Source organism: Lepus europaeus, chromosome 22 (genome assembly GCF_033115175.1).
Source record: "Lepus europaeus isolate LE1 chromosome 22, mLepTim1.pri, whole genome shotgun sequence".
In the NCBI taxonomy this organism is placed as follows: domain Eukaryota; kingdom Metazoa; phylum Chordata; class Mammalia; order Lagomorpha; family Leporidae; genus Lepus; species Lepus europaeus.
Window position 1 is genome coordinate 39552183 of NC_084848.1, and position 26387 is coordinate 39578569.

The 26387-nt window shown below is 43.7% G+C and overlaps 1 protein-coding gene across 1 annotated transcript in view; it reads right to left on the bottom strand.

The window, feature by feature from the left end:
• Positions 1 to 313: 313 nt before the first annotated feature.
• The window catches only part of KCNH5 (potassium voltage-gated channel subfamily H member 5), a 362743-nt gene continuing 336669 nt past the window's right edge, over positions 314 to 26387 (bottom strand). The window contains exon 11 of the mRNA XM_062181546.1: positions 314 to 1261. Coding sequence (XP_062037530.1) covers positions 314 to 1261 — 948 coding nt within the window. The remainder of the gene's footprint in view (positions 1262 to 26387) is intronic.

Consider the following 26387-nt stretch of genomic DNA (forward strand, 5'->3'; position numbering starts at 1 on the left):
GCCTTAGTTAACAAAAATCATACTTTTTTTCTTTATTAGAATAGAGATTATAAATAAAGTGTACATGCAGTCAACTGCATAATATACAAGCAATATCTATGTCTTTTATAATTGTCTTCTTTGGCAGGCCAGAATCCAGCTGGACATGCAATATTTACATATCAAAATCCATATTGTGTTCATATTGAAAGCAAGTGAAAATATATATATATATATGTATATACTGTATATACACACATATGTATATAGATGTATATACTGCTTCAATATATTAACAAATATAGATGTGTATATATATTTATATATATCTATATTAAAAGTGGATTTCATCTTTGTCGGATTCGGGCGAGTCAGGCCTTGAGACACTGAAAATATCCTGACACGGCATCGGGGGAGGTACTTGGAGCGGCATTTGGGATCTGGGAGCCGAGGCGTGGGGCCCGCTTTTCTCGGACAGTATTTTTAAAATCTCTGCCACCTGCTTTTCCAGGGCGGTCATTCGGCAGCTCAGCAGCTGGATGTCCTCCTTCAGTTCGAGCTTGACCTCCTGCAGTGTGGTCTGTAAGGCCTGCTCGGGGATGGGGTAGAAGGGGTGCTTGCCGTCGGCCTGGACGGGGCTGTGCTCCAGGGGGCTGCGGGCCTCGCCAGCCTTGTCCAGACGAAGGTCACTTTTTGTGATCCCACTGTCACAGGAGTCCGTTTTCCTCAGCGGGTTTTTGGTCACACTGTTTTCGGAATCACTGCCCTTGGGGTCCTCCGACAGGAGCCCCATGGACTCGGCCTTGGTGACGTTATTCCAGTCTTCCTTTTTCTCCTCGTGGGCTCCCATGTTGTTCTTGAGCCGGAGCCACCCTTTCCCGTTTCCGTTCTTCATCCGTATGGGGCTGTTGACTTTGAGACACTTGGGGTCAGCCCCGCCGTTGGGCTTGAGCTCCATGGCGTCTCGGTTGTTCTGCTTGAGGGACTCGCTGGCCTTCACGTAGGCCAGGGACGTCTGGATGGGCGTGATCTGGGACACGGTCACCACGCTGGTGCCTGTCATGGAGGCTCCGTTCTGCAGGGAGCGGCTCTCCACCTGCAGCTGGCTCCGCTCGGGGTCGCTCTGCGTGCAGCCCTGGTTCCGCAGCTCCTTCTGCTGCTTGAACTTCTGGAAGAGCTTTCTCACCGGGTGGTCCACGGGGATGCTGAGCGTCACCTCGTTCTTCTGCCGCAGGCGCTCCTCCTCCTCCTTCTTCACGTCGCTGATCTTCCGGAAGATGATCTGCGGGGCGGGAGAGAGGTGCAGACGGTGATTATGCAGGCAGGTGCACGCGGACCTGGGGTCACAGTGGCGCATGTGCCTTGCTCTACACAGGAAGCCCTGGACACATACACTAGATCATGTCTGAGGGGGAAACAGATATTCCAATGCCGTTTGGCAAAATGCTTAACACCCAGCAGGAACCCTGACTGCTGACCCACTCAGTTCTACTCCCTTACATGTCAGAGGGAGAACCCAGACACGAACTCAGACACGACTTAGCATGGCGCTGTACTTTCAGCTGATGGGCCCATTAGGTTCCATTTAATAGAAAGCATACAAAAATGCATGGGGGGGGGGGGGGCGGCGCCAGGGCTCACTAGGTTAATCCTCCACCTGCGGCGCTGGCATCCCATATGGGAGCCGGGTTCTAGTCCCGGTTGCTCCTCTTCCAGTCCAGCTCTCTGCTGTGGCCCAGGAAGGCAGTGGAGGATGGCCCAAGTGCTTGGGCCCCTGCACCTGAATGGGACACCAGGAAGAAGCACCTGGCTCCTGGCTTCAGATCCGCACAGTGCCGGCCGTAGCCATCTGGAAGAGGAGCAACCGGGACAGAACCAGCGCCCCAACAGGGACTAGAACCCGGAGTGCTGGCGCCGCAGGCAGAGGATTAGCCTACTGAGCCAAGGTGCCGGCTTTACACTTTACATGTAACGTTAAATGCACAGCACATGCGAGGGTCGATGGATATCAACAAATATGCACTGTTTATTCAAAATAAAACAGTTAATTTAAAAAGTTTTTTATTTCAAGTTGTTTATTTCAAAACTGGATTTTGAAAATATTGTGGAGAAGAACTTGTGATCACTCTCTCAAGAGAAATAAACATTGGAGCTACATAAGAAATTACCATAGACCATTTTAAGTGAATAGTGGATTTCAGAATCACGAAAGGCTGTAAATGGAATTATTTTAGAGAAAGCACTCTCGGAATCAGACACTCTCATGACCCAAGCAAAACTGCTTAGCTCTGTCTCCTTCCCTAAGCTATTAGCTGGATTCGAAATACATAGGAAGCACCAGTCCGTCACCAATAACAAACACTCAAAATATGCCTGTTCTTTCCTGTTGAACTCTTAAAAGGATGCTTCCCGTGCAGAAACTGTTTCATCACCTTTTGAAGGGTCAACAGCTTCCAGGAGTGGCAGATCCCAGAAACAAATACTGGTGATGATGGCTTTCAACAGAGAACTCCGAGAGGCAGACCCCTCCTCTGTGTCAGAGCGCATCTCCAAAGCCGAGGCTGATGCTCTCAACACAGCCCTGTCAAGTGGCCATGATCTGAATTTGAAAATAAATATTCTCTAAATTCAATAACTGTCTGTAAAGGCCAACATATTTTCCCTTTTCAGGTGACATGTGAAATTGAGTCCTTTTAAAAGATGGAAAACTAATCTCACAGTTTGACATGAACGCTCCAGCAGGTTAATTAGAAATCTTGCAAAGGCTTGGAATATTTCTCAAGCTTCCTAAGAGAACAGAGCTTACCCTAAGCTTTTCAGGTATCACTGTTCTTTGGGACTGAACAGATGGGAAAATAGATACCCTTTTTGCTATCTCATGACCTTTTACTGAATTGGTGCTCATTTTGGTTCAGTAGACTGACAGCAGGGGACTAAGGTAAGGACCTTGGCTGTGCCTCCCTCTCACTCACCTCTGAGCTTTTTATTCTCAAAAGTAGTTGTTTAGGCTCAGATAGACATAATATTGGTGTAACGTGGTAATGGAGAGTAGCCCTCGCATCTGAGATAAAGGACCCATTTTAAGCTATGAGTGGAAGAGGGAAGGTACATGGCACATAAAACACAGGACAGGGTTGGTGCTGTGGCAGAGTGGGTAAAGCCACCACCTGCAGTGCCAGCATCCCATATGGGTGCTGGTTCGAGTCCTGGCTGCTCCACTTTTGATCCAGCTCTCTGCTATGGCCTGGGAAAGCAGTAGAAGGTGGCCCAAGTCTTTGGGTCTCTGCACCCAGAAGAAGCTCTTGGCTCCTGGCTTTGGATTGGCACAGCTACAGCCGTTGTGGACATACGAGGAATGAACCAGCGGATGGAAGACTCTCTCTCTCTGCCTCTCTATAACTCTGCCTCTCAAATAAATGAATAAGTCTTTCAAAAAATTGCAGGCCAGCCATGCAGTATTTGGAAGATAACTTAAAAAATACGGTATTAATCTGAAGAGGACATTTTTATGCTTTAGAAAGTATTTGTTGTTTATTGGGAGTTTAATTTTAACTTAGAATCTTGCATTTTTGTTTGCTAAATTTGGCAGCTCTGCTGTTGTATAACAGACAAGGACACTGCCACTTCTGTAACACCTACAGGGCTGCCCTGTGGAGTTCACAGCTTACAGAAAATAAAACAATGAAATATCTGAGGTCTTTGGCCATTGAGAATTTATGCCAGAGCCTGATTTTGTCAACAGAATGGTGAATAACTGTTCGCAGTAGCTGGGTCCTTAGTAAGTTCAAGAGGTTTAGTGACTTAAAATGGTAAAATGCCCATGTGAAACATCAGTGAAGGAGTTATTTTCCAATTTCCTTAACCACCAGTTACGCCATCCCCAATTAAGGACAAACGAGGTGTTCGGATTGTAGCTATTCAACTGAAAATGAAGACCCCAAGACATAGTTCAAACGGAGTCTGGACACCAGGCAGACTCCCAGTTCCCACCAGGGGACACATAAGACAGAGATGGATTGGTGCATTTTGCCATCTGGAAAAGTAAAAGGCACTGGGAAATTCAAAGCATCAAGGTTTGGGTAATCGGAGGGGGAAAGCCCAAGAATGCTGTGTGCTTTACTTCCTCCAGTTTGGGGGCACCTGAGACCATCAAGATGGGCCCTGAATTCTGGAGTTGGCAGAGCTGCAGGACCTACACGTTCACTCCCTGGAACCAGCAAAACATGGTGCCAAAAAGCTGATGTTTATCTTCACTCCTTGCCACTTACTTCCCGATAGCCAGGTGGGCACTGGTTGTAAACTCTGTAGGCTCAAGAAGCCACTGAAGGTAGACATTTGTGATTTCAGCCCATAGAAGCCAGGTGTGGTAAACTGACTGCATAACGTGACAAAATTCACAGCACCTTACAGGATACCTGCCGCCCGAGACTTCCAGGCCATTAACTGTGCCACATACTCACAGAGCCAGCAGCCAACACCGGCCCTCACCACCTTCCTCCCCTTAGCAGCAGGCCCATGAGCAATCCTGAACCCAGTGAAAGTATGATCAAGTGCAGAGGCAGGATTGGTAAGAGAAGATAATAAAGAGATTCACTGATGAATCTATACATCTGGGACTAAGCCAAACTGAAAACGAGAACATTTGGATTTGGCCAACCTCTTACCATATCCAGGGTTTTAAGATAGAAGTATTTTTTTTAAATTAATAGATTGGATAGTCTGCTGATTAAATTATTTTATTTTTATTGCTTTTCAAGAATGAAATTTAATAATGACTTATTAAAAAAACAACATAGAAAGTCTACATCTAGCAAAGTGACCACATCCACATACAAATAAGGATTCTTCAAAACGTTGTGGGATAATGGAATTAAAAGATAAATTTGTCAATGAAAAAGTTTGACATTGATTCGTGGTTTTCTCGTAATATACATTTCCATGAACTTCTTGAAGCCCCTTTGTATTTTCTCTGGAACCATCTGAACCACTGTATATGTCAGGTTCAATTACTCTCATGATACAGAGGGAATAAAAACTGATACACAGAGATTAAGCGGTTTGTCTTTGATCACAGGCAAAAGGTCAAATTCCAAACAATCTTAACTATTTACCTGCCAGTAGTCCTCAAGGAAACTCTGATACAAGAGCACTTGGAAAAGTTCATGGAAGACACAATTAAAAGATCAGTTCATTTTGTTGCAAAAGAATGTTGAAATCAATGTATCATTCTATGTGCTTTAATGAACTTTTTGAAGACCCTTCCTATGTATGATTTCAAAACTTTTTTGCACCAAAATAAACTTCTCTATCAATTCCATGTTTCACAGATGTTTGAGGTTCCCTCACAATTCCTCCCGGACCCTATGAACACTTGCAGTGTGGGAAGCAGGGAAGCGATGCAGCTGTTTCAAACAGCAAAAAGGAAATCGCCAAGCAGAACCGCCCCTGAAAGCAGTGAGCAGAATGAGACTGGGGCTCTGTGCTTCAGGGGTGAAAGGTCACCACTACTAACAGCTGGAGAACGTTGAGAGACGGCAGTCTCCAGACCCTTCCTCACCCTTAAAAGCAAAGCCAGTGGGCTTGCATCACTGGATCACCTGTCAAAACAACACGCTGTCATTGTGGTTCCCTCCAAGGCTGCTCCGTATTTTTTTCCACTCCCTTCAAGAAATGCACTATCTCTATGAAGGGTGAGGTGTGGAGGAGTGGCAAACAAAGTGGTTTTACTGGGATTCTTGTTACTTAGGGCCATGCCCTGCACAGGTAAGCATCTACCCCCACTGTAACCTGCGCACCTGATACTCTGCAGTCAACAGTGCCTCCTCAGGCTAACTAGCCAGAACCAGTGAGATCCAGTAGGACAGCCTGGGCCACCTCCAGGAGCCCTCAGAATTCACTCTAATCCCATCACCACTCTCCCCAGTGCATGGCCATTGACAATCACCAAGAGGGCTGCACAAAAGGACAGGAAGAAGGCAGCTCCCTGATTCAGAGATTCACAGGGCTCTTTTCCCAGAAAATCCATGAACACTCTCCCCCTTATTAGCATACCTCACCCCTTATTAGCATGCCCCCCCATTTCTGCTGCCCTGTGTCTGATTTCTCACCCACCAGCAGGCTGGACAGTTGGCACGTGAGCTAAGCTCCTGATTCTCCACTTCTGGCTACTGAATGAAGTTGGTGTTGTTACTCAGCTTTGCTTTCTTTATGGGCTTCTTTGAATGAGCCCCAAACTGGGGTCTCTACCCATACAATTGGGGCCCCCCAAAAAGGGAGGTAACATTCTGCCGCTCTCTTTGATCCCACCTATACCTGGGTTCACTTGTTCATGAGAAGGCAGATTTTTGTCAGTTATGTTCACTGCTGCGTCTCCAGTCTCTACCCCAGTGCCTGCCGCACTGAAAGTCTTCAATAAATACATGTGGGTCATTCGTTCGGTAACCTGTGTGTGCAGTCAGCAACTAACGTAAATAAGAAGCCATGCTTTCCAATCCCTTCACTGTTTTCCATTGTCTGACCAATGAATCAGTTGTCCACACTGCGATGACTGATTATTAATGCCTGCCCCTCATTAGCACGGAAGCGGACACTGCGTAGGCCACCTGCTGAGCACGAGCACAAGCACAGGGCTACCAAGTGCATGCTGGGCAGGACGCAGTTCACGTCGCTACTCACACGCTGGTCTGTGAATGGTCAGAGCCTTTCTTCAGTCCCACTGCAAGGGTGTGAGACCATCCATTCTCAGGCTTTCACTAAGACAAAATTTTCTGAATGCACGATCAGAGGATGTCAAAATTGAAATTAAAAACAAAAATAAAGAGATGATTTTATCATGTTTGAGAAGTTCAAAGCCTGATACATTGAGGTGCTTCCATATGTTGACACAAGCAATATGTGCAAAGTCTGATGGATTTTTGGACCATCTTAATTTTTTTTAAAAAAAGCATCATATAATAAACAAGAAAATAAAACATCAAGGCTGCCTAACTTAAGTAATTCAATGTATTAAAAAATGCAATAGGTCCTCTCTATAAGTACTCAGAGTTTTGAATACAACTTTATGATGCGAAATTCCAATTTGAATTATACTGAAATTTTATTACTAAGGAAACTACAAGGTAATTATTCTAAATTAGCAGTGCAAGCATTCCCAATTCTGCTGAATGTTACCTTTCAAGAAGAGCTGTCTGCCTTTAGCTTTTCTGTCTATCTAAAAAAAATGGCTCAATTTAATAATGTAATGGAAAAACTGACAAAGTTTCATTAAACCTTCTAAAAATAGTGCTTTTATTTAGATTTGTACAAAATTTTGCAGACTACTCTTCAGCCATTGATGGAACTCTGAAACAATAAGAATTTTCATAATCCAGTTGACTGTTGTGGCTAATAGGTCACACAAGACAGAGTCTCCTGCTCACTCAATACAAGAACTATACAGATTAATTCCATCCAATTATCATGCGGAAATGATGATGGTTTCACTCTAGAAAATAAACAGCTTCTTTTTAAAAAGCACTGCAAAGAAATCATTTTAGAAAATGCTAAAGGATCTGGGGGTCATAAGTGTTCAACATGTATGATTTAAACTATGTAGAAGGAAAAAAATAAGATTTTCAAAATGGTGTCAAAAAGATAACTTTTAAGACTCTCAGGTTTGTTGTTTCCTTTTTCAGGCTAAGAATCCAGGCCCCTTGTACTTGATGTACTCTGCATCTATCCAACGGCAAATCAAATTGCTGTTGAACACCACAAAAATTAAGGACAAAATATAAAAAGAAAAGTGAGGAATCCAGCTATGGTGCCAGATACCCATTTATTGGTAGAATGCACAATAGCTTCCACTGTTTCTATCAGCAAAGAGGTTTATTTCATTTAAGCTTTTCTTCCCAGGGCTTCATTATGCTCTGTGGAACCCATGCTGGAAGGTTTAATTTATTTAAATGATAAAAGCTTCTTAAACGTAATAGGGAACATGGCCAGCTGAGCTTTCCATTTCAAAAGTAGGACATCTGATCATAAAAGTGATATCAAAATTGAATAATTTGAATGTGTACTGAACTTTAAAATCCAATAAAGACAAGGGGGGAGGAAGGGGTTAGAATCATTTGATTAATAACATGGATATAGTGTTATGCAATTTGCAAACAGAAGTGTTTTCCCTCAAGTGGTCCAGCCCTTTCCAGGCCTGTGGATCTAGGGAACAGGCCAGGCTTTTCAGGTAAATGTGATTACACAGTGAGTAGCCCCAGTCCTTCTAACTCTACTGGGACCTAATTGCATTGGCTCCTTGGTTCTTCCTCCTGTTTCCATAAACTTCGTCAGTCATTTCAGTTCTAGTCTTTCCAGTCCATTTGAACTTGACCTAATACAACAAGGCAGTGTTTATGAAACACTACCCTGTGCGTATCAGACACAGTAAGATCTCAGTAAAGGCCACAGCAATGGCTTACCTTCGATGGCCATTCGACAGGTGTATACACACAGGGTATCGATGGTGAACCACACTCTGCTTTGAGGTATGACTGCCTTGCTTTACTCTGGCCACCTATAAATCTATAAGTGTGTTATAGGACTTGTTTAGCTTTTCAAGTCCCAAACAAACTTTGGGAAATTTATGAATTGCTTAATTAATGAATTAATTAATGTTAATACAAGAATAAAAAAAGAAAGGCAGGTGAATAGAGAGGAAAAAACAGAGGGAGGAGGGGGAAGAGGGAGGAAATGGACCTTTTCGGTTTTATAATTTTTTTTTTAATTCATTTGAAGGTAGAGAGAAAGAGACAGATAGATAGTGAGACAGACAGAGATCTCCCATCCCTGGTTCCCTCCTCAATTACCGGTAACAGCTGGGCTAGGCTGAAACCAGGATCCCAAAACTACAATGGGCATCACACCGCTGACTCTCAAGATGGACATTAGCGGGAAGACAGAGGAAAATTAGGGCCAGAAACTTGATCCTAGGCACTCCATATGGATGCGCGCATCCCAAGCAGCATCTTAACTACTGTGTCATGTGCCCACCCCTAAATATAGCTTTGGTTTTGCTAATGTGTCTAGTGGTTAGTGGTAAACAAATACAGAACAGTCTAGAATTACTGATACAATAACTAAATAAGCTAACAAAATGTTCCAAGGCCTCATTTTTCTTTATTGTATAAAAGAGCAATTATCACTATTTTCCAGGCTATCATAAATGTGAAAATATTGTAAACTTGATTGCTGCTAGCTAACATAGCTTCAAAATACAGGTGCTCTAAACATACACTGTATTGCTAAAGGATTTTTTTTCTTTTTTTTTTTTTTTGACAGGCAGAGTGGACAGTGAGAGAGAGAGAGACAGAGAGAAAGGTCTTCCTTTGCGGCTGGTTCACCCTCCAATGGCCGCTGTGGCCGGCGCGCTTCAGCCGGTGCACTGTGCTGATCCAAAGCCAGGAGCCAGGTGCTTCTCCTGGTCTCCCATGCGGGTGCAGGGCCCAAGCACTTGGGCCATCCTCCACTGCCTTCCTGGGCCACAGCAGAGAGCTGGACTGGAAGAGGAGCGACCAGGACAGAATTCGGCACCCCAACCAGGACTAGAATCTCAGAATGCCGGTACCGCAGGCGGAGGATTAGCCTATTGAGCCGTGGCGCTGGCCTGGATTTTTTGTTTTTTAAATAGTAAAAGATAGAAGGTTGAAGTCTTCAAAAGCAAGACTATAGCCATCAGAACAGCTGGCAAGGTTTAGATTCACCATCTCAAATACTGCAGTAATCCATGGACTGTTCTTGCCTCAATTCCTCATCTCATTTCCCTTCATTTCATTCTTTGCTATCACGTATCAAATAAGCCAATGTCTCAGACTAAGAAAATTCCCAGAACACAATGAAAACCCTTCCATAAGAAGTCAGGAGGCCTACAGTAGGCCAGCTCTGTCTGCCTTTCCAAGTGGCTTCTTGCACTTCCTCACAGGGTCACTCTGAAGCCCAGAATTTATCTGTGATGTTGCACAAATCGTTCCCTCTCCTGCTCACCCAGCACAGAGCTTGCACCTGTCTGTGGACACCCATGTCAGTTAGGTCCTTCTTCACAAGGAGGGACAGGCAAGCTGATTCCCAAGGCCCAAAGTACCAGAAAAAGTCAGACCTTGAACAACACACTTCCTGGGAAAATTATCAGAGCAAGCACGTGTGATGGTACTTAAGAAAGTTTGGTGGGAAAAAAAAAAAGTGAAATTAAAAGATAAGGTTTTTTTGGTGCAGAAAATTTTGAAATCTTGGCCTATGTGAAATTCTTACAATGCATATTGTGAAAAAATACAAACTTCAAAACTGTGTATCAAAATAAACTGAACTTTTACTTCCATTTTTCACGAACATTTTGGAGTCCTTCTATGTGATCCACCACTTCTATTAAACATTGTCTTGGAGAAAATAAAGTTATCTAGAATGAAAAGCAAGCATTTAAAGCTGCCTTGTTTGGAGATAACATGATCATGTACATTGAGAATCCTAAGAAATCCACACAAAAAATACTTCAGGAAGAAGGCAGGACACAAAACACAACAGCAATAAACCACCTGGAAATAAAATTAAGAAAATAAGTTCATTGACAACAGCATCACAAATAATAATATACTTAGCAATGAATTTGACAAAAGAAGTATAGGAATTATGCATAGAGAATGAAAAAAATATTGTTGAAATGAGAAAACCTAAGTCAATACAAAACACCTCACGTTCATGGATTGAAAGACAATGTTGTTGACATGGTAATGCTCCCCCGATTGATATGTAGATTCTATTTTTCCAATCGCTTGTGGCTAAGATCAAGTAATTCTATTTAACTCCTATCAAAATTCCAACCGCCTCTTTTTCAGAAATTGACAAGCTGACCCAAAAATTTGGATGAAAATCCAAGGGACCCACAGCAATCAAAATACTATTGGAAAATAAGCACAACTTTGAAAGAATCACATTTCCAGATTTAAACATCTTATTTCAAAGCCACAATAATCAAGAGATTTGATACTAATGTAAGAACAGACATATGCATCAATGGAACAGAACTGACAGTCCTGAAATAAACTCATGCACTTACGGTCAATTGATTTTTGCCAAGTGTTCCGAGGCAATTCAATAATGAAAGAATGATTTGTGCAACAAATGGTACTTGGAATAACCACATATCTACAAACAAAAAATGAATATGGATACCTACCTCACATCATATACAACATTTTACTAAGAATAGATGAAAGACCCAGACATAAAAGCTAAAACTGTCAAATTCTTAGGAGGAAACAAAGGTATATAGTGATCATGAACTAGGCAACAGTATCTAAAATAGGCCCTAAATCTCAAGCCATGAAAGAAAAAAAATAAATGTATTGGACTTCATCAAAATGGAAAACTTTTATGGTTCTATGCTTCACAGGACACTAGTGGTTTTTTTTTTTTAAATTAATGTATTTATTTGAGAGGCAGAGAAAGAGAAAGTCCTCTATCTGCTGATGCATTCCCCAAACAGCCACAACAGCCAGAGCTGGGCTGATCCGGAGTCAGGAGCAAGGAGCTTCCACTGGGTTCCCACTCAGGTGCAGGGGCCCAAGGACTTGGGCCATCTTCTATAGCTTTCCCAGGCCACAGCAGAGAGCTGGATCAAAAGTGGAGCAGCTGGGACTGGAACTGGTGCCCATATGGGATGCTGCCACTGCAGGTAGCAGCTTCACCCACTACACCACAGTGCCGGCCCCCTACAGGACACTATTAATATGAAATTACAACCACAGAATGGGTTATGTAAATATTATACACGTATCTGATATGGGCTGGGTATCTAAAACCCATAAAATAAACTTTGACAACTTGGGGCTGGCATTGTGGTATGGCAGGTAAAGTCTTTGCGGTACCGACATCCATGAGGGCACCAATTCAAGTCCTGGCTGCTGCACTTTGGATCCAACTCTCTGCTAATACACCTGGGAAAGCAGTGCAAGATAATCCAACTCCCTGGGCCCCTGCACCCAGGTGGGAGACCTGGAAGAAGCTCCTGGCTCCTGGCTTTGGATCAGACCAGTCCTGGCTGTTGTGACCCTTTGGGGAGTGAACCCATGGGTGGGGGACTCACTCTCTCTCTCTCTCTCCATCTCTCTTTCCCTCTCTGAATTTCAAATAAAGGAATAAAACTTAAAGAAAAAAATAAAAAACCTATGACAACTCAATAATAAGTAGGCAAAAGAAAAAGTTAAAATAACCAAGGTATCTGAATAGACATTTATCCATAGAAGAGACTCAAATGGTCAACAAGCAGCACATGGAGTATTATTCATCACTAACTATTACAGAAATACAAACACAAACCACTATGAGTTATCACTTCATACCTTCTAAGGTGGCTTTAAAGGAAACAGAAAATAATAAGTGTTGGAAGGATGAAAAGAAATATGAACTATCACCCATTGCTTTCAGGAATGTAAAATGTCTTTATGGAAAACAGCTTGACAATATCTCAAAACGTAAAGTATAGAGAAACTCCATTATTTCACTTCTAGATATTTATCAAGAGACTTTAAATTATACACACAACAACTGTGCAGGGCTACTCATACCAACACTATTCATGATAGCTCAACAGTAGAAAAAACTCAAATACACATTAACAATGAACCAAGAAAACATATATATATATGTGTGTGTGTGTGTGTGTGTATACAAGGGAATATCATTCAGCAAAAAAAGGAACGAAGCATTGATATGCATGACAATACAGGTGAACATACAAAACATGCTGCATGGAAGGAGACTGACACAAAAGGACACTGTGTGATTTCACTTTCAAACAAGAATAGACAATGTCTATAAGGATAGACAGAGCCAGAAAGTACTGTCATGTTGCCAGGGGCAAGGGAAAACGGAAGACTACTAATGAGCATGGGATGATGAAAATATTGTGGAACTGCAGAGTGGAGCTGGTTACACAACGCTGAATACACGGAAAAAACATTGAATGGTATGCTGTAAAATTTAGACTTATTTCTCAGTAAAATAAATGAAGGGGTCCCTGTTTTGAATTATTATGAAGAATTTCAGGATAGTGAACACAGAACATTACCCTAAGAGCAAGGCTTTTCTAGGGGCAAAGGGTTGTGCATCTGTGGACCAGCCAGGAGGCGCTCACCAATCCCTTAGAGTCAGGTGCATCCTATTCTACACTGCAACAACACTTGTGTTCTGTGACTAAATGAGGGATGGGATGCAGCACCAAACAGGATATTCATCCACATGCTGAATTTCATTTAACAGCTACCATGTTCCCAGCTCTTTGTTGAAGTCAGGAATACTTATGTAAATAAAGAGAAATCCCTTAGACATTCCAAATGTCAGACGGTGTTATGGATGGAACAGCATTGGACTCTCCAAACTCATGCAGTCATTTGAACTTCAAAGTCTATGTGAACAGTCAATGAGTGGAATAAATGCTCGTGGTTGACAGATTAGGGTGGAGGCATCATGCAATTAAGGTGTCTGAAGGTGGGATCTTTGGGAAGTGACTGGTTTGCATTAGGTGGCCAGGGCAGCAGTCATGATAGAATGAGGATTGCATCAGAAAGAGAGGGTAGCAAGAGAGCACACTTCTGTGCCTGGCTTGGATTCCTGGCTCAACACATCATCCTCCTTTGCACGTAGGCTGGACTTGCCTGTCTCCATCCGATGCCACTGATCTTGAAGTGTGCATCTCCAAACAGTCAGATGAAATAAACCCTGTCTTTCCCAAGAAGCTCTGCTCAGGCATTTCACTTAGAGTAATGAAAAGTTGGTAATACTGATGGTGACAGGGGCTACAAGGGAAAATAAAGAGTGAAAAAACAAAGAGAGGGGCTGGCGCTGTGGTACAGTGGGTTAATGCCCTCGCCTGAAGCACTGGAATCCCATATGGGCGCCGGTTCTAGTCCCAGCTGCTCCACTTCCCATCCAGCTCTCTGCTATGGCCTGGGAAAGCATTAGAAGATGGCCCAAGTCCTTGGACCCCTGTACCTGCATGGGAGACCTGGAAGAAGCTGCTGGCTCCTGGCTTTAGATTGGCACAGCTCCGGTTGTTGCGGCCATTTGGGAAATGAACCAATGGAAGGAAGACCTCTCTCTCTCTCTCTCTCTCTCTCTCTCTCTCTTTCTCTCTCTGCCTCTCCTCTGTGTAACTCTTTCAAATAAATAAATAAATCTTTAAAAAAAAAAAAAAAGAACAAAGAGAGGGGCAGATAGGAGGAAGTGAATCAGAGACATTGTGGAAGGGAGAAGGAGGCTATAGAATACGGTCGTGGGAAAAGGAGTTCCGAGAAGGGAAAGCTGAGGTCAGAATGCTTTGCACGTGTGAGGCAGTTTAAGGAGGGCGAGAGGATGACGCCTGGTAAATAAACAAAGGAAGAAAGACTGAAGAGGTGGCCAGCGGCTTCGCATCCTATGCCTGAGGAAAGTCACGCGAGAGTTTGGAGCAGAAGGGTCACATGATTGCACTCCCAGCCTAAGAGGATGATTCAGGCTACAATGGGGAAAACACACTGTAAGGTGGAAGGCGAGAAGGCGTGATTTCCATCAGGGGACATTCTGAGAAGCTCGGGGGAGACATTGAGGCTGACTCTGACCAGGCAGTCAGTAATGGAGGGCCTGACAAGTGGTCAGCTTCGGAATTCATTTTGCAGAATTCAATTTGCAGAACTCATGGGCAGAATGCACAAACTGAGAAAAAAAGAAATTTGTAAGAAAGATTTTTTTCAGTTCATAGCAAAGGATAAATGGCAGGGCCATTTTCTGAGATGGAGATTCCTGGAATGGTGATGGCCCATACACACACACACACACACACCAGTATACAGCAACATGTACAACACGCAAAAGTGGACCAGGAACAGGATGACTGACTAAACACTCCCATTGAAAGGGGAAGAGAAGAGCAAGCAGGTGCTGCACCTAGAAGTTAAGAAATACATTCAGACCCTCCCATCCCACGTTGAATTAACTAGGTCCAATTGTCGGCTCTGGGTCCTGACTCCAGCATCTTGGTACTGTGGAGGCAACAGTGATGGTTCAAGTATTTGGAGGGGAGGCATGGGCAGGGGATAATGACTGAGAGATTCGGCACACATTGATCCAAGTAAAGGTGAAATGTGCCAGGCAGGCATGAGGCTCCTGCACCCAGAGCCCCCTGTGGGGTTGACCCCTTTATTATTCTCTCATCTGGCAATCTGGGACCAGCTCTCTGTAGTTCCTGATTCTATCTTTTGGAAGTTTCTTCTATGCCTTAACTCCTCTATAGTCAGACTTGACATGGGTCTTGGTTTCTCCCATCTCATAACCATATAGCTTCCTCAGCCACTTCCTGCTCCACTCCTTTGGGGACCCAAGGTTTGTTTGGGTTCTCACACACCGTAAATATCAAGCTTGTTTCCAATGTGGGATGTGAGTATCCCACATAATTTCTTAGCCAGCATAATCTTCGCCAACACAGCTACAGTAAAGGAAGACAATCACAGGTAGCAACTTGGCCAGATGCTTGTCACTGAAAAATATTGCTTCCATCTCTATGAAACTTAATATCAATTCCCTTCTTTATTGTCACTCTGCTACCACGTTTTAGAATCAATACCCCATTGCACTGCAATTGGCATCATTTGTTAGCATGTGAAATTTCAGGGGAATGGCGTCATTTTATTTCTGAGTTCTTAGCTCAGAATTTCCAGCATCCCCAAGTTCATTGGAAGGAAACTGATAAACAGAAGCCATCATGATTATGCTTTGTTGGGGATATAAGAAAATTCCCAGTCCTTGCCTGAGGTCTATCAGTGAGCCCTTAGACCACACTGTCTTTGGAACACACTTATTCCAGTCATAAATAGAGAAATCATCACATTTGCATATTGGGATAATTAAAACAAGAATGTCAGGATTAGGAGAATCATATTGTACATTATTGTCTCATTTAGGTCTCACAATAATCCCTTTTAAAGATGAGAAAACTGAAGCTTAAGTTTTAACATCCTTGCCAAGTCTACAGAGCTAAGGAGCTACAAAGGAGGGTTTCCAGTGCAGGTTTCTGGGACTTGAAGACTAGGCTATTCTGATGTGAGAATTCCCCAGCCAAACTGTTCACAGCTGACCTGCAGGGAAGAAAATTAAATGATGGAGACCAGAATGCTTTCATCACGGCGTTCATGAAAATCATGGCTGTGGGCTGGTCGTGTTACATTCGGACAGAGGTGTTTACATACAAACAGTCAATGTGCGTGTAAGAAATCCTACTGGCTGGCATTTCCCAGCTGTAACAGACTTTCTGAAGCACCGCAGCCTAAACACCTCATTTCCCCCCTGCAGCTCTGCACCAGGCAGGGGGATTAGCTTTAGCTCCATTTGACACAGGATGCTCAGAGACCTCATGTGACTTGCGCTAACCTCACCCTGCTGGTAAGTGGCCACGCAGGGTCTGAAACTCTTTTCTCCCACTACCCTCTGGAGTGTTGGCTCTCCTGATGCTGTGTATAATTTTGTTTTTAGTTTACGATGCACTTTCAAATATCTCAACCTACTAGATCTCATTTTGCATCCTTCCGGCATCCCCAGGAACACATCTAATGAGCGGCTTGAGCCTTTGCCTTGAAAGATAATGGCAACTCCTCAAGGCGGACAGTTATGCAGTAGCGTAATTCCTGTCTCTTTGAAGACATGTTTTCAAAAAACGAAAGTAATTTCTGTAGCTCCTGTTTGTAAACCCCAGTCTGGCACATTGATATAAATATTGGTTAATTTTTAGCCTTTGATTTCTAAAAGAACAATGCAATTTTGGCTTAACATCACACACACACACGAACTCCTCACTAGGTAACAGTTTTTCTCTATTGGAGATTGATCTAGAAAGGTTCAGAACTGTGTATCTACTCCAGGTAATATATAACCTTTTCAAAATTTTTCATTTGGAATCAAAGTGTGTAAAATGGAACACTTGGGAGTGTTGTATTTCATAACTTTGCAGAATTTGATACTTGAAAGTTGGAGGGGCTGTGAGGTGACCGCCACGCTGGGCAGCCAGTCATGCATAGCTCCCCCTAGAACTCCTGGTTTCTAAATCCACCCTCCACTCCCCAGGCATGGTGTCTATGATTTCTGGGTTTAAATTGTGGGGTGAGAGGCTGACGCTGTGGCTCACTTGGTTAATCCTCTGCCTGCTGTGCTGGCATCCCATATGGGCACCGGGTTCTAGTCCCGGCTGCTCCTCTTCCAGTCCAGCTCTCTGCTGTGGCCCGGGAAGGCAGTAGAGGATGGCCCAAGTGCTTGGGCCCTGCACCTGCATGGGAGACCAGGAGGAAGCACCTGGCTCCTGGCTTCGGATTGGAGCAGTTCCTGCCGTAGTGACCATTTTGGGGGTGAACCAACAGAAGGAAGACCTTTCTCTCTGTCTCTTTCTCTCACTGTCTATAACTCTACCTGTCAAATAAATAAATTTAAAAAATTGTGGGGTGAGATTTTTAAAAAGAATGAAGAGTTCTCTGAGATTTGAGAGGGCTGCAATGGGAGAGTTTGTTTAATAAGAGTTTGTCCAAAGCAGTCAACATCTTCTTGCTTTTCACAGGTTACAAAGAGGCAAGCCATATACCAGGGTTCTGCAAAAAGCAAAAATAGAATTAAAAAACAAGTTGCTGGCGGGGGAGCGGGGAAGTGTTTAAATGGCACAGCAGCTGAAGTGCCACTTAGGAAGACACATGCAACTTCCAAGTGGCTGGGTTCAAGTCCTGGCTCCACTCCCCATCCCATTTCCCTGCAAATGCACACCCTGAGAAGCGGCAGGTGATGGCTCAGGTGCTTGGGTCCTTGCCACTCACATGGGAGACCCAAACTGAGTTCTCAACTCCCAGCTTTGGCCCTGGCCTACCCCCAGCAGTTGTGGCCATTTGGGGAATGAACAAGGAGAGGAAGGAAATGGAAGATTTTTTTCTCTTTCTGTTGCTGTGCCTTTCAAATAAAATACATCTTAAAAAATATAAGTTCTAGCTACAAAGAAACAGAAGTTCATGATTATGAAAGGGTCTTCAAAAAGTTTATGAAAATGCTTATTATGAAAAAGTGCATGGATTTCAAAATTTTTGTATCAAAAGGAACTTATCTTTATTTCGTTTTCTATGGAATTGTTGAGACCCCTGGTACATTATATTTAATTTAACAAAAGGTTTCTAGCATTGCATTGGTGGGTGGTATTTCTTCTCCTGGAAAGTTCGCTTTACAGGCCAATGTGTGTTCAGAAGCTCCAGTGGGAAAAGTCAGGTGAGGTCATTTGGAGATTGGAGTTCCAGCCCCAGCCAGGGCTCTGCCGAGCTGTGTGTTCTTGTGGGCCAGGCCCGTCTTTCTGGACTTTAGTTTATAAGGTGATAGGATTGCTGTTAGTTCTTTTTAGAGTCTGCTAACTTTAAATATATAAGAGGCCAGCACCTAATGCTTACAAATTTAAATGACAGATACGATCTACATTATGCTCTTTAAAATTATTGCTGATGAGACTTCTTGCTAGAAAATAAGACACTTGCTTCATTGCATTTTCTAGGTGTCCAAAATTCCCTTCTGAGGCTCCTGTGACCCTGGCAACAAGGACAGATCCAGGGTACAGAGGTTCTTTTTATTTGTGTTGTCATGTTGATGCTTCTGGAGGCAAACACGCACACGCTGTGCTGAGACAAGATGAAAATGTGCTTCTAATTACCAGGGTTTGTGTTTCTAAACATTGCTGGCCAGTAATTGAATTGCAATGTCTAGAGTCGAATCCCAGCTAATAACTTTGTCCCCATAGAGTTGCACTGTAATTAGTTATCCCAGTACAAAAAAAAAAAAAGTATGAAAAGCCAGAATGGTTTTTTCTTTTGTGCTGCAATTGCCAGGAGCTAGAATGTAAAATGGCAAAAAGAGAAGAACCCGTGACTGTGCTATGCCACCAAGATGTATACACATGTTCGCACAGCAAAGCCAGCTAAGGCCTGGGGAGTTAAGTTTGAGCTGCCATTGCTAGAAAGCCTGGTTAGGAGCCCATGTGGTGGCACAGAGAAGTAAGCTGCTGCCTGCTATGCCAGCATCCCATATCTGCACCGACTGGAGTCCTGGCTGCTCCACTTCCGATCCAGCTTCCTATTAATGAGCCTAGAAAGCAGCAAAAGATGTCGCAAGTGCTTGGGTCTTGCCACCCATGTAGGAGACCTGGATGGAGTTTCAGGCTCCTGTATTTGGACTGGCCCAGCCCCAGCTGGTGTGGCCATTTGGGGAGTGAACCAGCAGATGGAAGAGCTCTCTGTCTCTTTGTCTCTCTGTAACTCTGCCTTTCAAGGAATAAATATCTTTAAAAAGAAAGACTGGTTATAGAGATCTCACCTCTGCGTATCACTGGGCCACTGGAACCAAGCTCCAAAGCAGTGCATTGAATGCAGGCGCTAGCTACCATAAAGCTCCAGTGTCCCTCCCCCTTCCTGGGCTTACCTCTCTGAATTGAGGGAGTGGCACAGTCGGCCCTGTACAGCTCTGATCACGAGACTTGTGAGGTCACTTGCTTCCTCCCTGCATGACACATTGGTGGCCAATTTTCTGTTCCGGGGAATTTCAGGTCTGGGGCAGAAGCAACTGAAGCCCGCGCTGCCATCATTGCAGCAGAGCACGCTGTCCACGCTTCAGGCCCAGAATGCAGGCTGCCCAGAGGCCCACGTCCCAGAGGCCCACTGCCACGTTCCTTTTCTCAACTTCTCTGTTGAGAACCAGAGCACGACACAGGGACGGAACGTGCCAACTTCAGAGCCTGGCCAGGGACCAACACGCAGCCTCCCCTGCCATGTTCCTGACTCCCCTCTTGCCCCTTTATAAACCCTGAAACAGGGGCCGGCGCTATGGTGTAGCAGGTAAAGCCACTGCCTGCAGTGCCAGCATCCCATGTGGGCGCTAATTCGAGTCCCGGCTGCTCCATTTCTGATTCAGCTCTCTGCTATGGCCTGGGAAAGCAGCAGAAGATGGCCCAAGTCCTTCGGCCCCTGCACCTGCTCAGGAGACCTGGAAGAAATTCCTGGTTTTGAATGGGTCCAGCTATGGCTGTTGTGGCCATTTGGGAAGTGAACCAGCGGATGGAAGACCCCTCTCTCTGCCTCTCTGTAAGTCCACCTTTCAAATAAATAAATAAATAAATATTTAACAAACAAACAAACAAAAAACAAAACGCCATTGTTCAAGAGTAGTGGTTCTTGAGACCCAGAGATCTGCTACCCGCTTATCTGTCAACAGATTAAATGTTCTCTTTCCTGCTCCCCAAAACCTTGTCCTTGTTATTTTGATTTGGCACCAGGGACGAGAGCTTTCAGTAACGCCACAGCCTATAAAAACTATACCGAAGTATTTGAATTAGAAAATATAATCTCACTGGGAACCCCCTATATATTCATGTAACTGGTACCAAATCTAATATTTCTTAATTAGAAACAAAGAAGAGTACTTTAAGAGATGCATGACAAATGGAATTAAAAAGCAACTTCACTTTGGTTAAAAACATTCAAAATCTGTGCATAATTTTTCATGGTACGTATTTCCATGATCTTTTTGAAGATTCTTGGTGTGCATGGATTCAAACCATTTTCGCACCAAAATCTACGTCTTTTAATTACATTTTCCATGAATTTTTAAGTTCCCTTTTATATGGCTGTATTCTATTCTATTTCCATACAATCAAAGCAGGTCTGTCAATATCATATTCTATCTTTGACGTGTTTTGCTACATTGGGTAGAACTTCATCTTCTGTGCTTTAGTGTAACTAGAGGATCTGTCTCCTACTAACTTTAAAAGAGCCTGCATTATTTTGTTAGAAATTACTAACCACATTAGCTCATTTGCTACTTTCGAGTTTTGGCTCGGGGTGGGGGGGAAAGGTAATTTCTGAGGAGAGAATCTACCAGATTACAGCAATATTATATGCATAGAAAACAAAAAATAAATAAATAAACCAATTAAGCCAACGCAGGAATACACTACATTTATGGCTTGGAAGATGAGCTACTGTTAAGATGGAAACTCTTCCCTAATTGATTCAGATTTTTATTATAATCCATATACAAATCCTAGCAGGATCTTTTTTGAGGAAATTAACTAAATTCTGTAATTTATATGGAAATGCAAAAAGGCCTGCAATAGCTAAGGCAATATTAATTAAAAAGAAGAAAATTATCCCAGGTTTTACAATTAAAAATTTTAATAGGGTGGACGTTTGGCTTAGCAGTGGAAATGGCACTTGGGAAGGCCTGATCCCGTATTGGAGTCGCCCAGGTTCAAGTGCCTGTCAGCTTCCTGCTAATGTGCACACTGGCAGGCAGCAGGTGACAGCTCAGATAATTTGATCACTGCCACCTATTTTGGGAGACATGGATTGAGTTCCAAGTTCTTGGCTTCATTCTGGCCTAGATCTGGCCACTGCATGTATCTGGGGAGTAAACCAGTGGATGAAAGATCTGTCTGTCTGTCTATCCCTCTGTCTCTCTGCCTCTTAAATAAATAACATAAACAAATAGAATTTTTAAAAAAATTTTTTTAGACAGGCAGAGTTAGACAGTGAGAGAGAGACAGAGAGAAAGGCCTTCCTTTTCCCATTGGTTCACCCCCCAAATGGCCGCTATGGCCGGCACGCTGCACTGATCCAAAGCCTGGAGCCAGGTGCTTCCTCCTGGTCTCCCATGCAGGTGCAGAGACCAAGGACCTGGTCCATCCTCCACTGCACTCCCGGGCCACAGCAGAGAGCTGGACTGGAAGAGGAACAACTGGGACAGAACCAGTGCCCCAACTGGGACTAGAACCCGGGGTGCCGGTGCAGCAGGCGGAGGATTAGCCTAGCGAGCCGCAGTGCCAGCCAACAAATAGAAAATTTAAAACTGTAATTAAGATAGTGTGCAGCGCTGGCATCGTGGCACACAACACCACTGCATGCAACAATGGCATCCCATATGAGCACCAGTTTGAGTCCCAGCTGTTCTACCTGTAATTCAGCTCCCTAATAATATGCCTGGGAAAGCCAGTGGAAGATGGCCCCAGGACATGGGCACCTGCATCCACATGGGAGACCCAGATGAAGCTCCTGTCTCTTAGCTTGGCCTGGCCCAGCCCTACCTATGGAATTACAAAGAAGTCAATACTGCAGCACACTGGGGAAACAATGGTCTTTGCAATACAAGTGTCAGAAGAACTGAAAATCAGATATGCGGGCAGGCACCTTGGTGCACTAGGTTAACCCTCCGCCTGCGGCGCCAGTTCTAGTACCAGGTGCTGCTCTTCCGATCCAGCCCACTGTTGTGGCCTGGGAAAGCAGTAGAACATGGCCCAAGTCCTTGGGCCCCTGCACCCATGTTGGAGACCCAGAAGAAGCTCCTGTCTTCGGATCAGTGCAGCTCCAGCTGTTGCGGCCATCTGGGGATTGAACCAGTGGATGGAAGACCTTTCTTTCTGTCTCTCCCTCTCTGTGTAACTCTACCTTTCAAATAAATAAATAAAATCTTAAAAAAAAGAAGATATAGGAGAAAATCTTCATGACCTTGACATAAGATCTTTTTGCAGCTTCACACACATCATAAGGAGTAAAAAGAATAAATTATACCACATTAAAATAAAATTGAGATTACTTTTTACTCGAGAGACATCATAAAGCAAATCAAAAAGCAAGTGAACGTGAAAGAAAATGCATGCAATACCTATATCCAATGAAGAACTAATTTCCTGAATCTACAAAGGATTGTTAAAAATCATTAATGACAAAAATAGGCAAGTCCAGTAGAAAAAAATGAGTGTTTTACCAAAAAAAGTTATATAAATGCCTATTAAAAACATGGAACAGTGCTCATTTTAATTAGACATTAGGGGGTGCAATTTTAAAGCACAATCATTACCCTTATGCACTCTCCAGGGTGATTAATATGCAAAAGGAGGCCAGCGCCATGGCTCACTTTGCTAATCCTCCACCTGCGGCGCCAGCACCTGGGGTTCTAGTCCTGGTTGGGGCACCAGTTCTGTCCTGGTTGCTCCTCTTCCAGCCCAGCTCTCTGCTGTGGCCCGGGAGTGCAGTGGAGGATGGCCCAAGTGCTTGGGCCCTGCACCCACATGGGAGACCAGGAGGAAGCACCTGGCCCCTGGCTTCGGATTGGCACTGCATGCCAGCTGTAGCAGCCATTTGGGGGCTGAACCAACAGAAAAAGGAAGACCCTTCTCTCTGTCTCTCTCTCTCACTGTCCACTCTGCCTGTCCAAAAAAAAAATATACATATATACAAAAGGAAATAACTGATGTACACAGACTGCATTCTCCCCCTCGGCTGGCAGGATGCAGATCCAAAGGACACCTGGAAAATGGCCTGGTGAGCATCCTATAAAGCTACAGACAGACATCCGCTACCATCAAAAATGGTACATACTCCTGGATATACATGCCTTACAAAACAATGTTGCACATGTGGAAATAAAAAGTACAAGAAGGTTTGTGGTAACAGAGTCCATTGTAACCCTGAATTACAAATGCAAATGTCCATCCAGAATAGAATAGATAAATAAATGTAATTACATTTCGCTGTAAAACTCTACGATGAAAATTGATGAACCACAAATGCAAGCAATTTGAGAGGTACCTACAAAATAAGGTTGAGTGAAAAAAGCCACATATAAATGAGAATAATTTGTATGACTCCACTTATATAACACTAAATATTTTTTAGAAAAAGTAAATCTCATCAAAGGTCTATCATCAGAGTATCAGTTAAACCTTGGGCAAGTGCCCATGGTGAATGCACTGGGACAGGCCGTGCCCTGCAGACATGTTTCCTCTTCTGTTTCTTAGTTAGGTGCCGCCTATATGGGTGTAAGAATCCATCAAGGGGCCGGCGCCGTGGCTGAACAGGCTAATCCTCCGCCTTGCGGCGCCGGCACACCGGGTTCTAGTCCCGGTTGGGGCGCCGGATTCTGTCCCGGTTGCCCCTCTTCCAGGCCAGCTCTCTGCTGTGGCCCGGGAGTGCAGTGGAGGATGGCCCAAGTGCTTGGGCCCTGCACCCCATGGGAGACCAGGAGAAGCGCCTGGCTCCTGGCTTCAGATCAGCGAGATGCGCTGGCCGCAGTGGCCATTGGAGGGTGAACCAACGGCAAAAAGGAAGACCTTCCTCTCTGTCTCTCTCTCTCACTATCCACTCTGCCTGTCCAAAAAAAAAAAAAAAGAATCCATCAAGGGGCCGGTGCTGTGATGTAGCGGGTAAAGCCTCTGCCTGCAGTGCCAGCATCACATATGGACACCGGTTGGAGACCCAGCTGCTCCACTTCTGATCCAGCTCTCTGCTATGGCCTGGGAAAGCAGCAGAAGATGGCCCAAGTCCTTGGGACCTTGCACCTGTATGGGAGACCCCAAGGAAGCTCCTGGTTCCTGACTTTGGATCTGCTCAGCTCCGGCCGTTACGGTCATGTGGGGAGTGAACCAGCACTTCCTAGTCCCTGGTTGGTAACCAGCCTCAGTCACCTGGTCTGGATCTTCCTCTTCCTGATTTTTAAATGTCACGAATAGCTGAGGTTCTGTTACCGTAAATAACAGATCCACCTTGAAGGTTCATATTTTCTTAGCCATAGTCCATTGCTGAAACTTCACACTCATCTAATATATCATCTCAACTGAATCTATTATAGAGACAGAGGTGCTAATAGTAACTATATCAGGGCAACAAGCATAAATCATGGAACCCTCCGTGTAAAGTGGACATATGGACACCACCTACCTCCAACTACTAACTCAACTACTTACTCCCCTCCACGGAGACGGCCAAGAGGCGTCTCAAGCTCAGCACCTCTCAAAACTAACCATTGACTTTCTGGACAGGAGAAACAGGATTACACATTGCTGGACATCCTGTAAATTCAATGAGATACAGTGTCTGGACAAGACTGGCTGTTGGCTACGCTGAGCAGCCTGTGTGAGAAGGACCCATAGGGTCAGTCTGTTAATTTATTACCAAACTCTTACCTCTTCCTCTCTTGCACAAAGCTGTCTCCTGCAGAGACAGAAGTCTTAACTAAGGGAACATAGAGTAGAAACAACGGGCAGCACATCCAGACCTCACCAGTATAATGTCCCTGTGGGACCTGTTTGTTGGCTGTCAGTGGAAGTGGTTACCAAAGCTGAAAGATGTCTGGGCCACTTAATCACCCAATGGGAGGCCGCCTGCCAGACACCTGCTTTGCATTGTTAAGTGAGTCAAATTTTCATTATGTGATGGCATTTAAATTTGAGTGTCTACTGATTTTACCAGCTGTCATTTCATTGACAAGGAATTGATGGATTGTCTGTGAATTTTCAGTTTGATTTAGTCTTATCAGAATATAAACATTTTTGCAGAATTAAAGTTCAACAGGAAGGTAAAGCCATCTAAAGCTTCCCGGCATGCAAATTAGGTCCCTCTTTTTTCTTTTCAGACTTTGCAAGAATACATAATTAGTCTAGCATTTACTTTTATAATTTGAAGTGAAAACATAGTTCAGGACTTAATGAATTGGAAGCAGGGACAAGAAACATGTGAATAAAGTATGATCTTGTAATCTTTATTTTGCAAAAGTCCAAATAAAGTAGCTACCAAAGTATGATTATTTAATTTCAAGGATTTCCTTATGAATAGTGATTCCGGCAGATGTGATTTATCTGATCTCCTTTGCGAGTTATGGGGAAATGGTTGCAAGATACCAAAATCTAACTGCAGCAATGATGCCCACCATGGATCACTTATTACGACCAATAACATTCTAACCAACTTACACGATTCACTTTCCTCCTCTTTCTTTTCCCTGTGTTACTCTTCACCACACAGAAAAAGAAATTTCCCCAGATTACTTTGTACTGCTCACTATTAGCGGAAGCAAGAAATCTCTTTCCACATCTAATCAAGATCAACAACATGGGCGTATTTACTTGCTGAACAAATCGGAGAACATATAAGACTCATGGAAATCTGAATTTCCACTGGAATGGCATAATGTACAATTGAAATCTATCTTTGGTAGGCAGATTTTCATCTTCCATGGAAGAAAACACATATCAAAAGTCAGCAGAGTGAAACTACAAAGGGGTCATTTCCAGTGGGGTTATATTCATTTACATTCCAAACACTGAGTGTAGATGGGGGAAGGGCTGTAATCACAACACTCTTCTCCATCAAATCTAGTAGCAAAAAAAAAAACTGTGGAATTTTGAGATGAGGATAACAGACTTTTTTTCTTAGATACCAATTGCATTGATGAGGGGGAAAAATGAAAAGTCTAGAAAAATGTCATTGAATTTCAGTTCTCTTTCTTTAGAAACACATTAATTTGTTAGCTATAAGCTGTGTGGATTCAGCAGTGCTGATGCTTCCTCATAGAATATA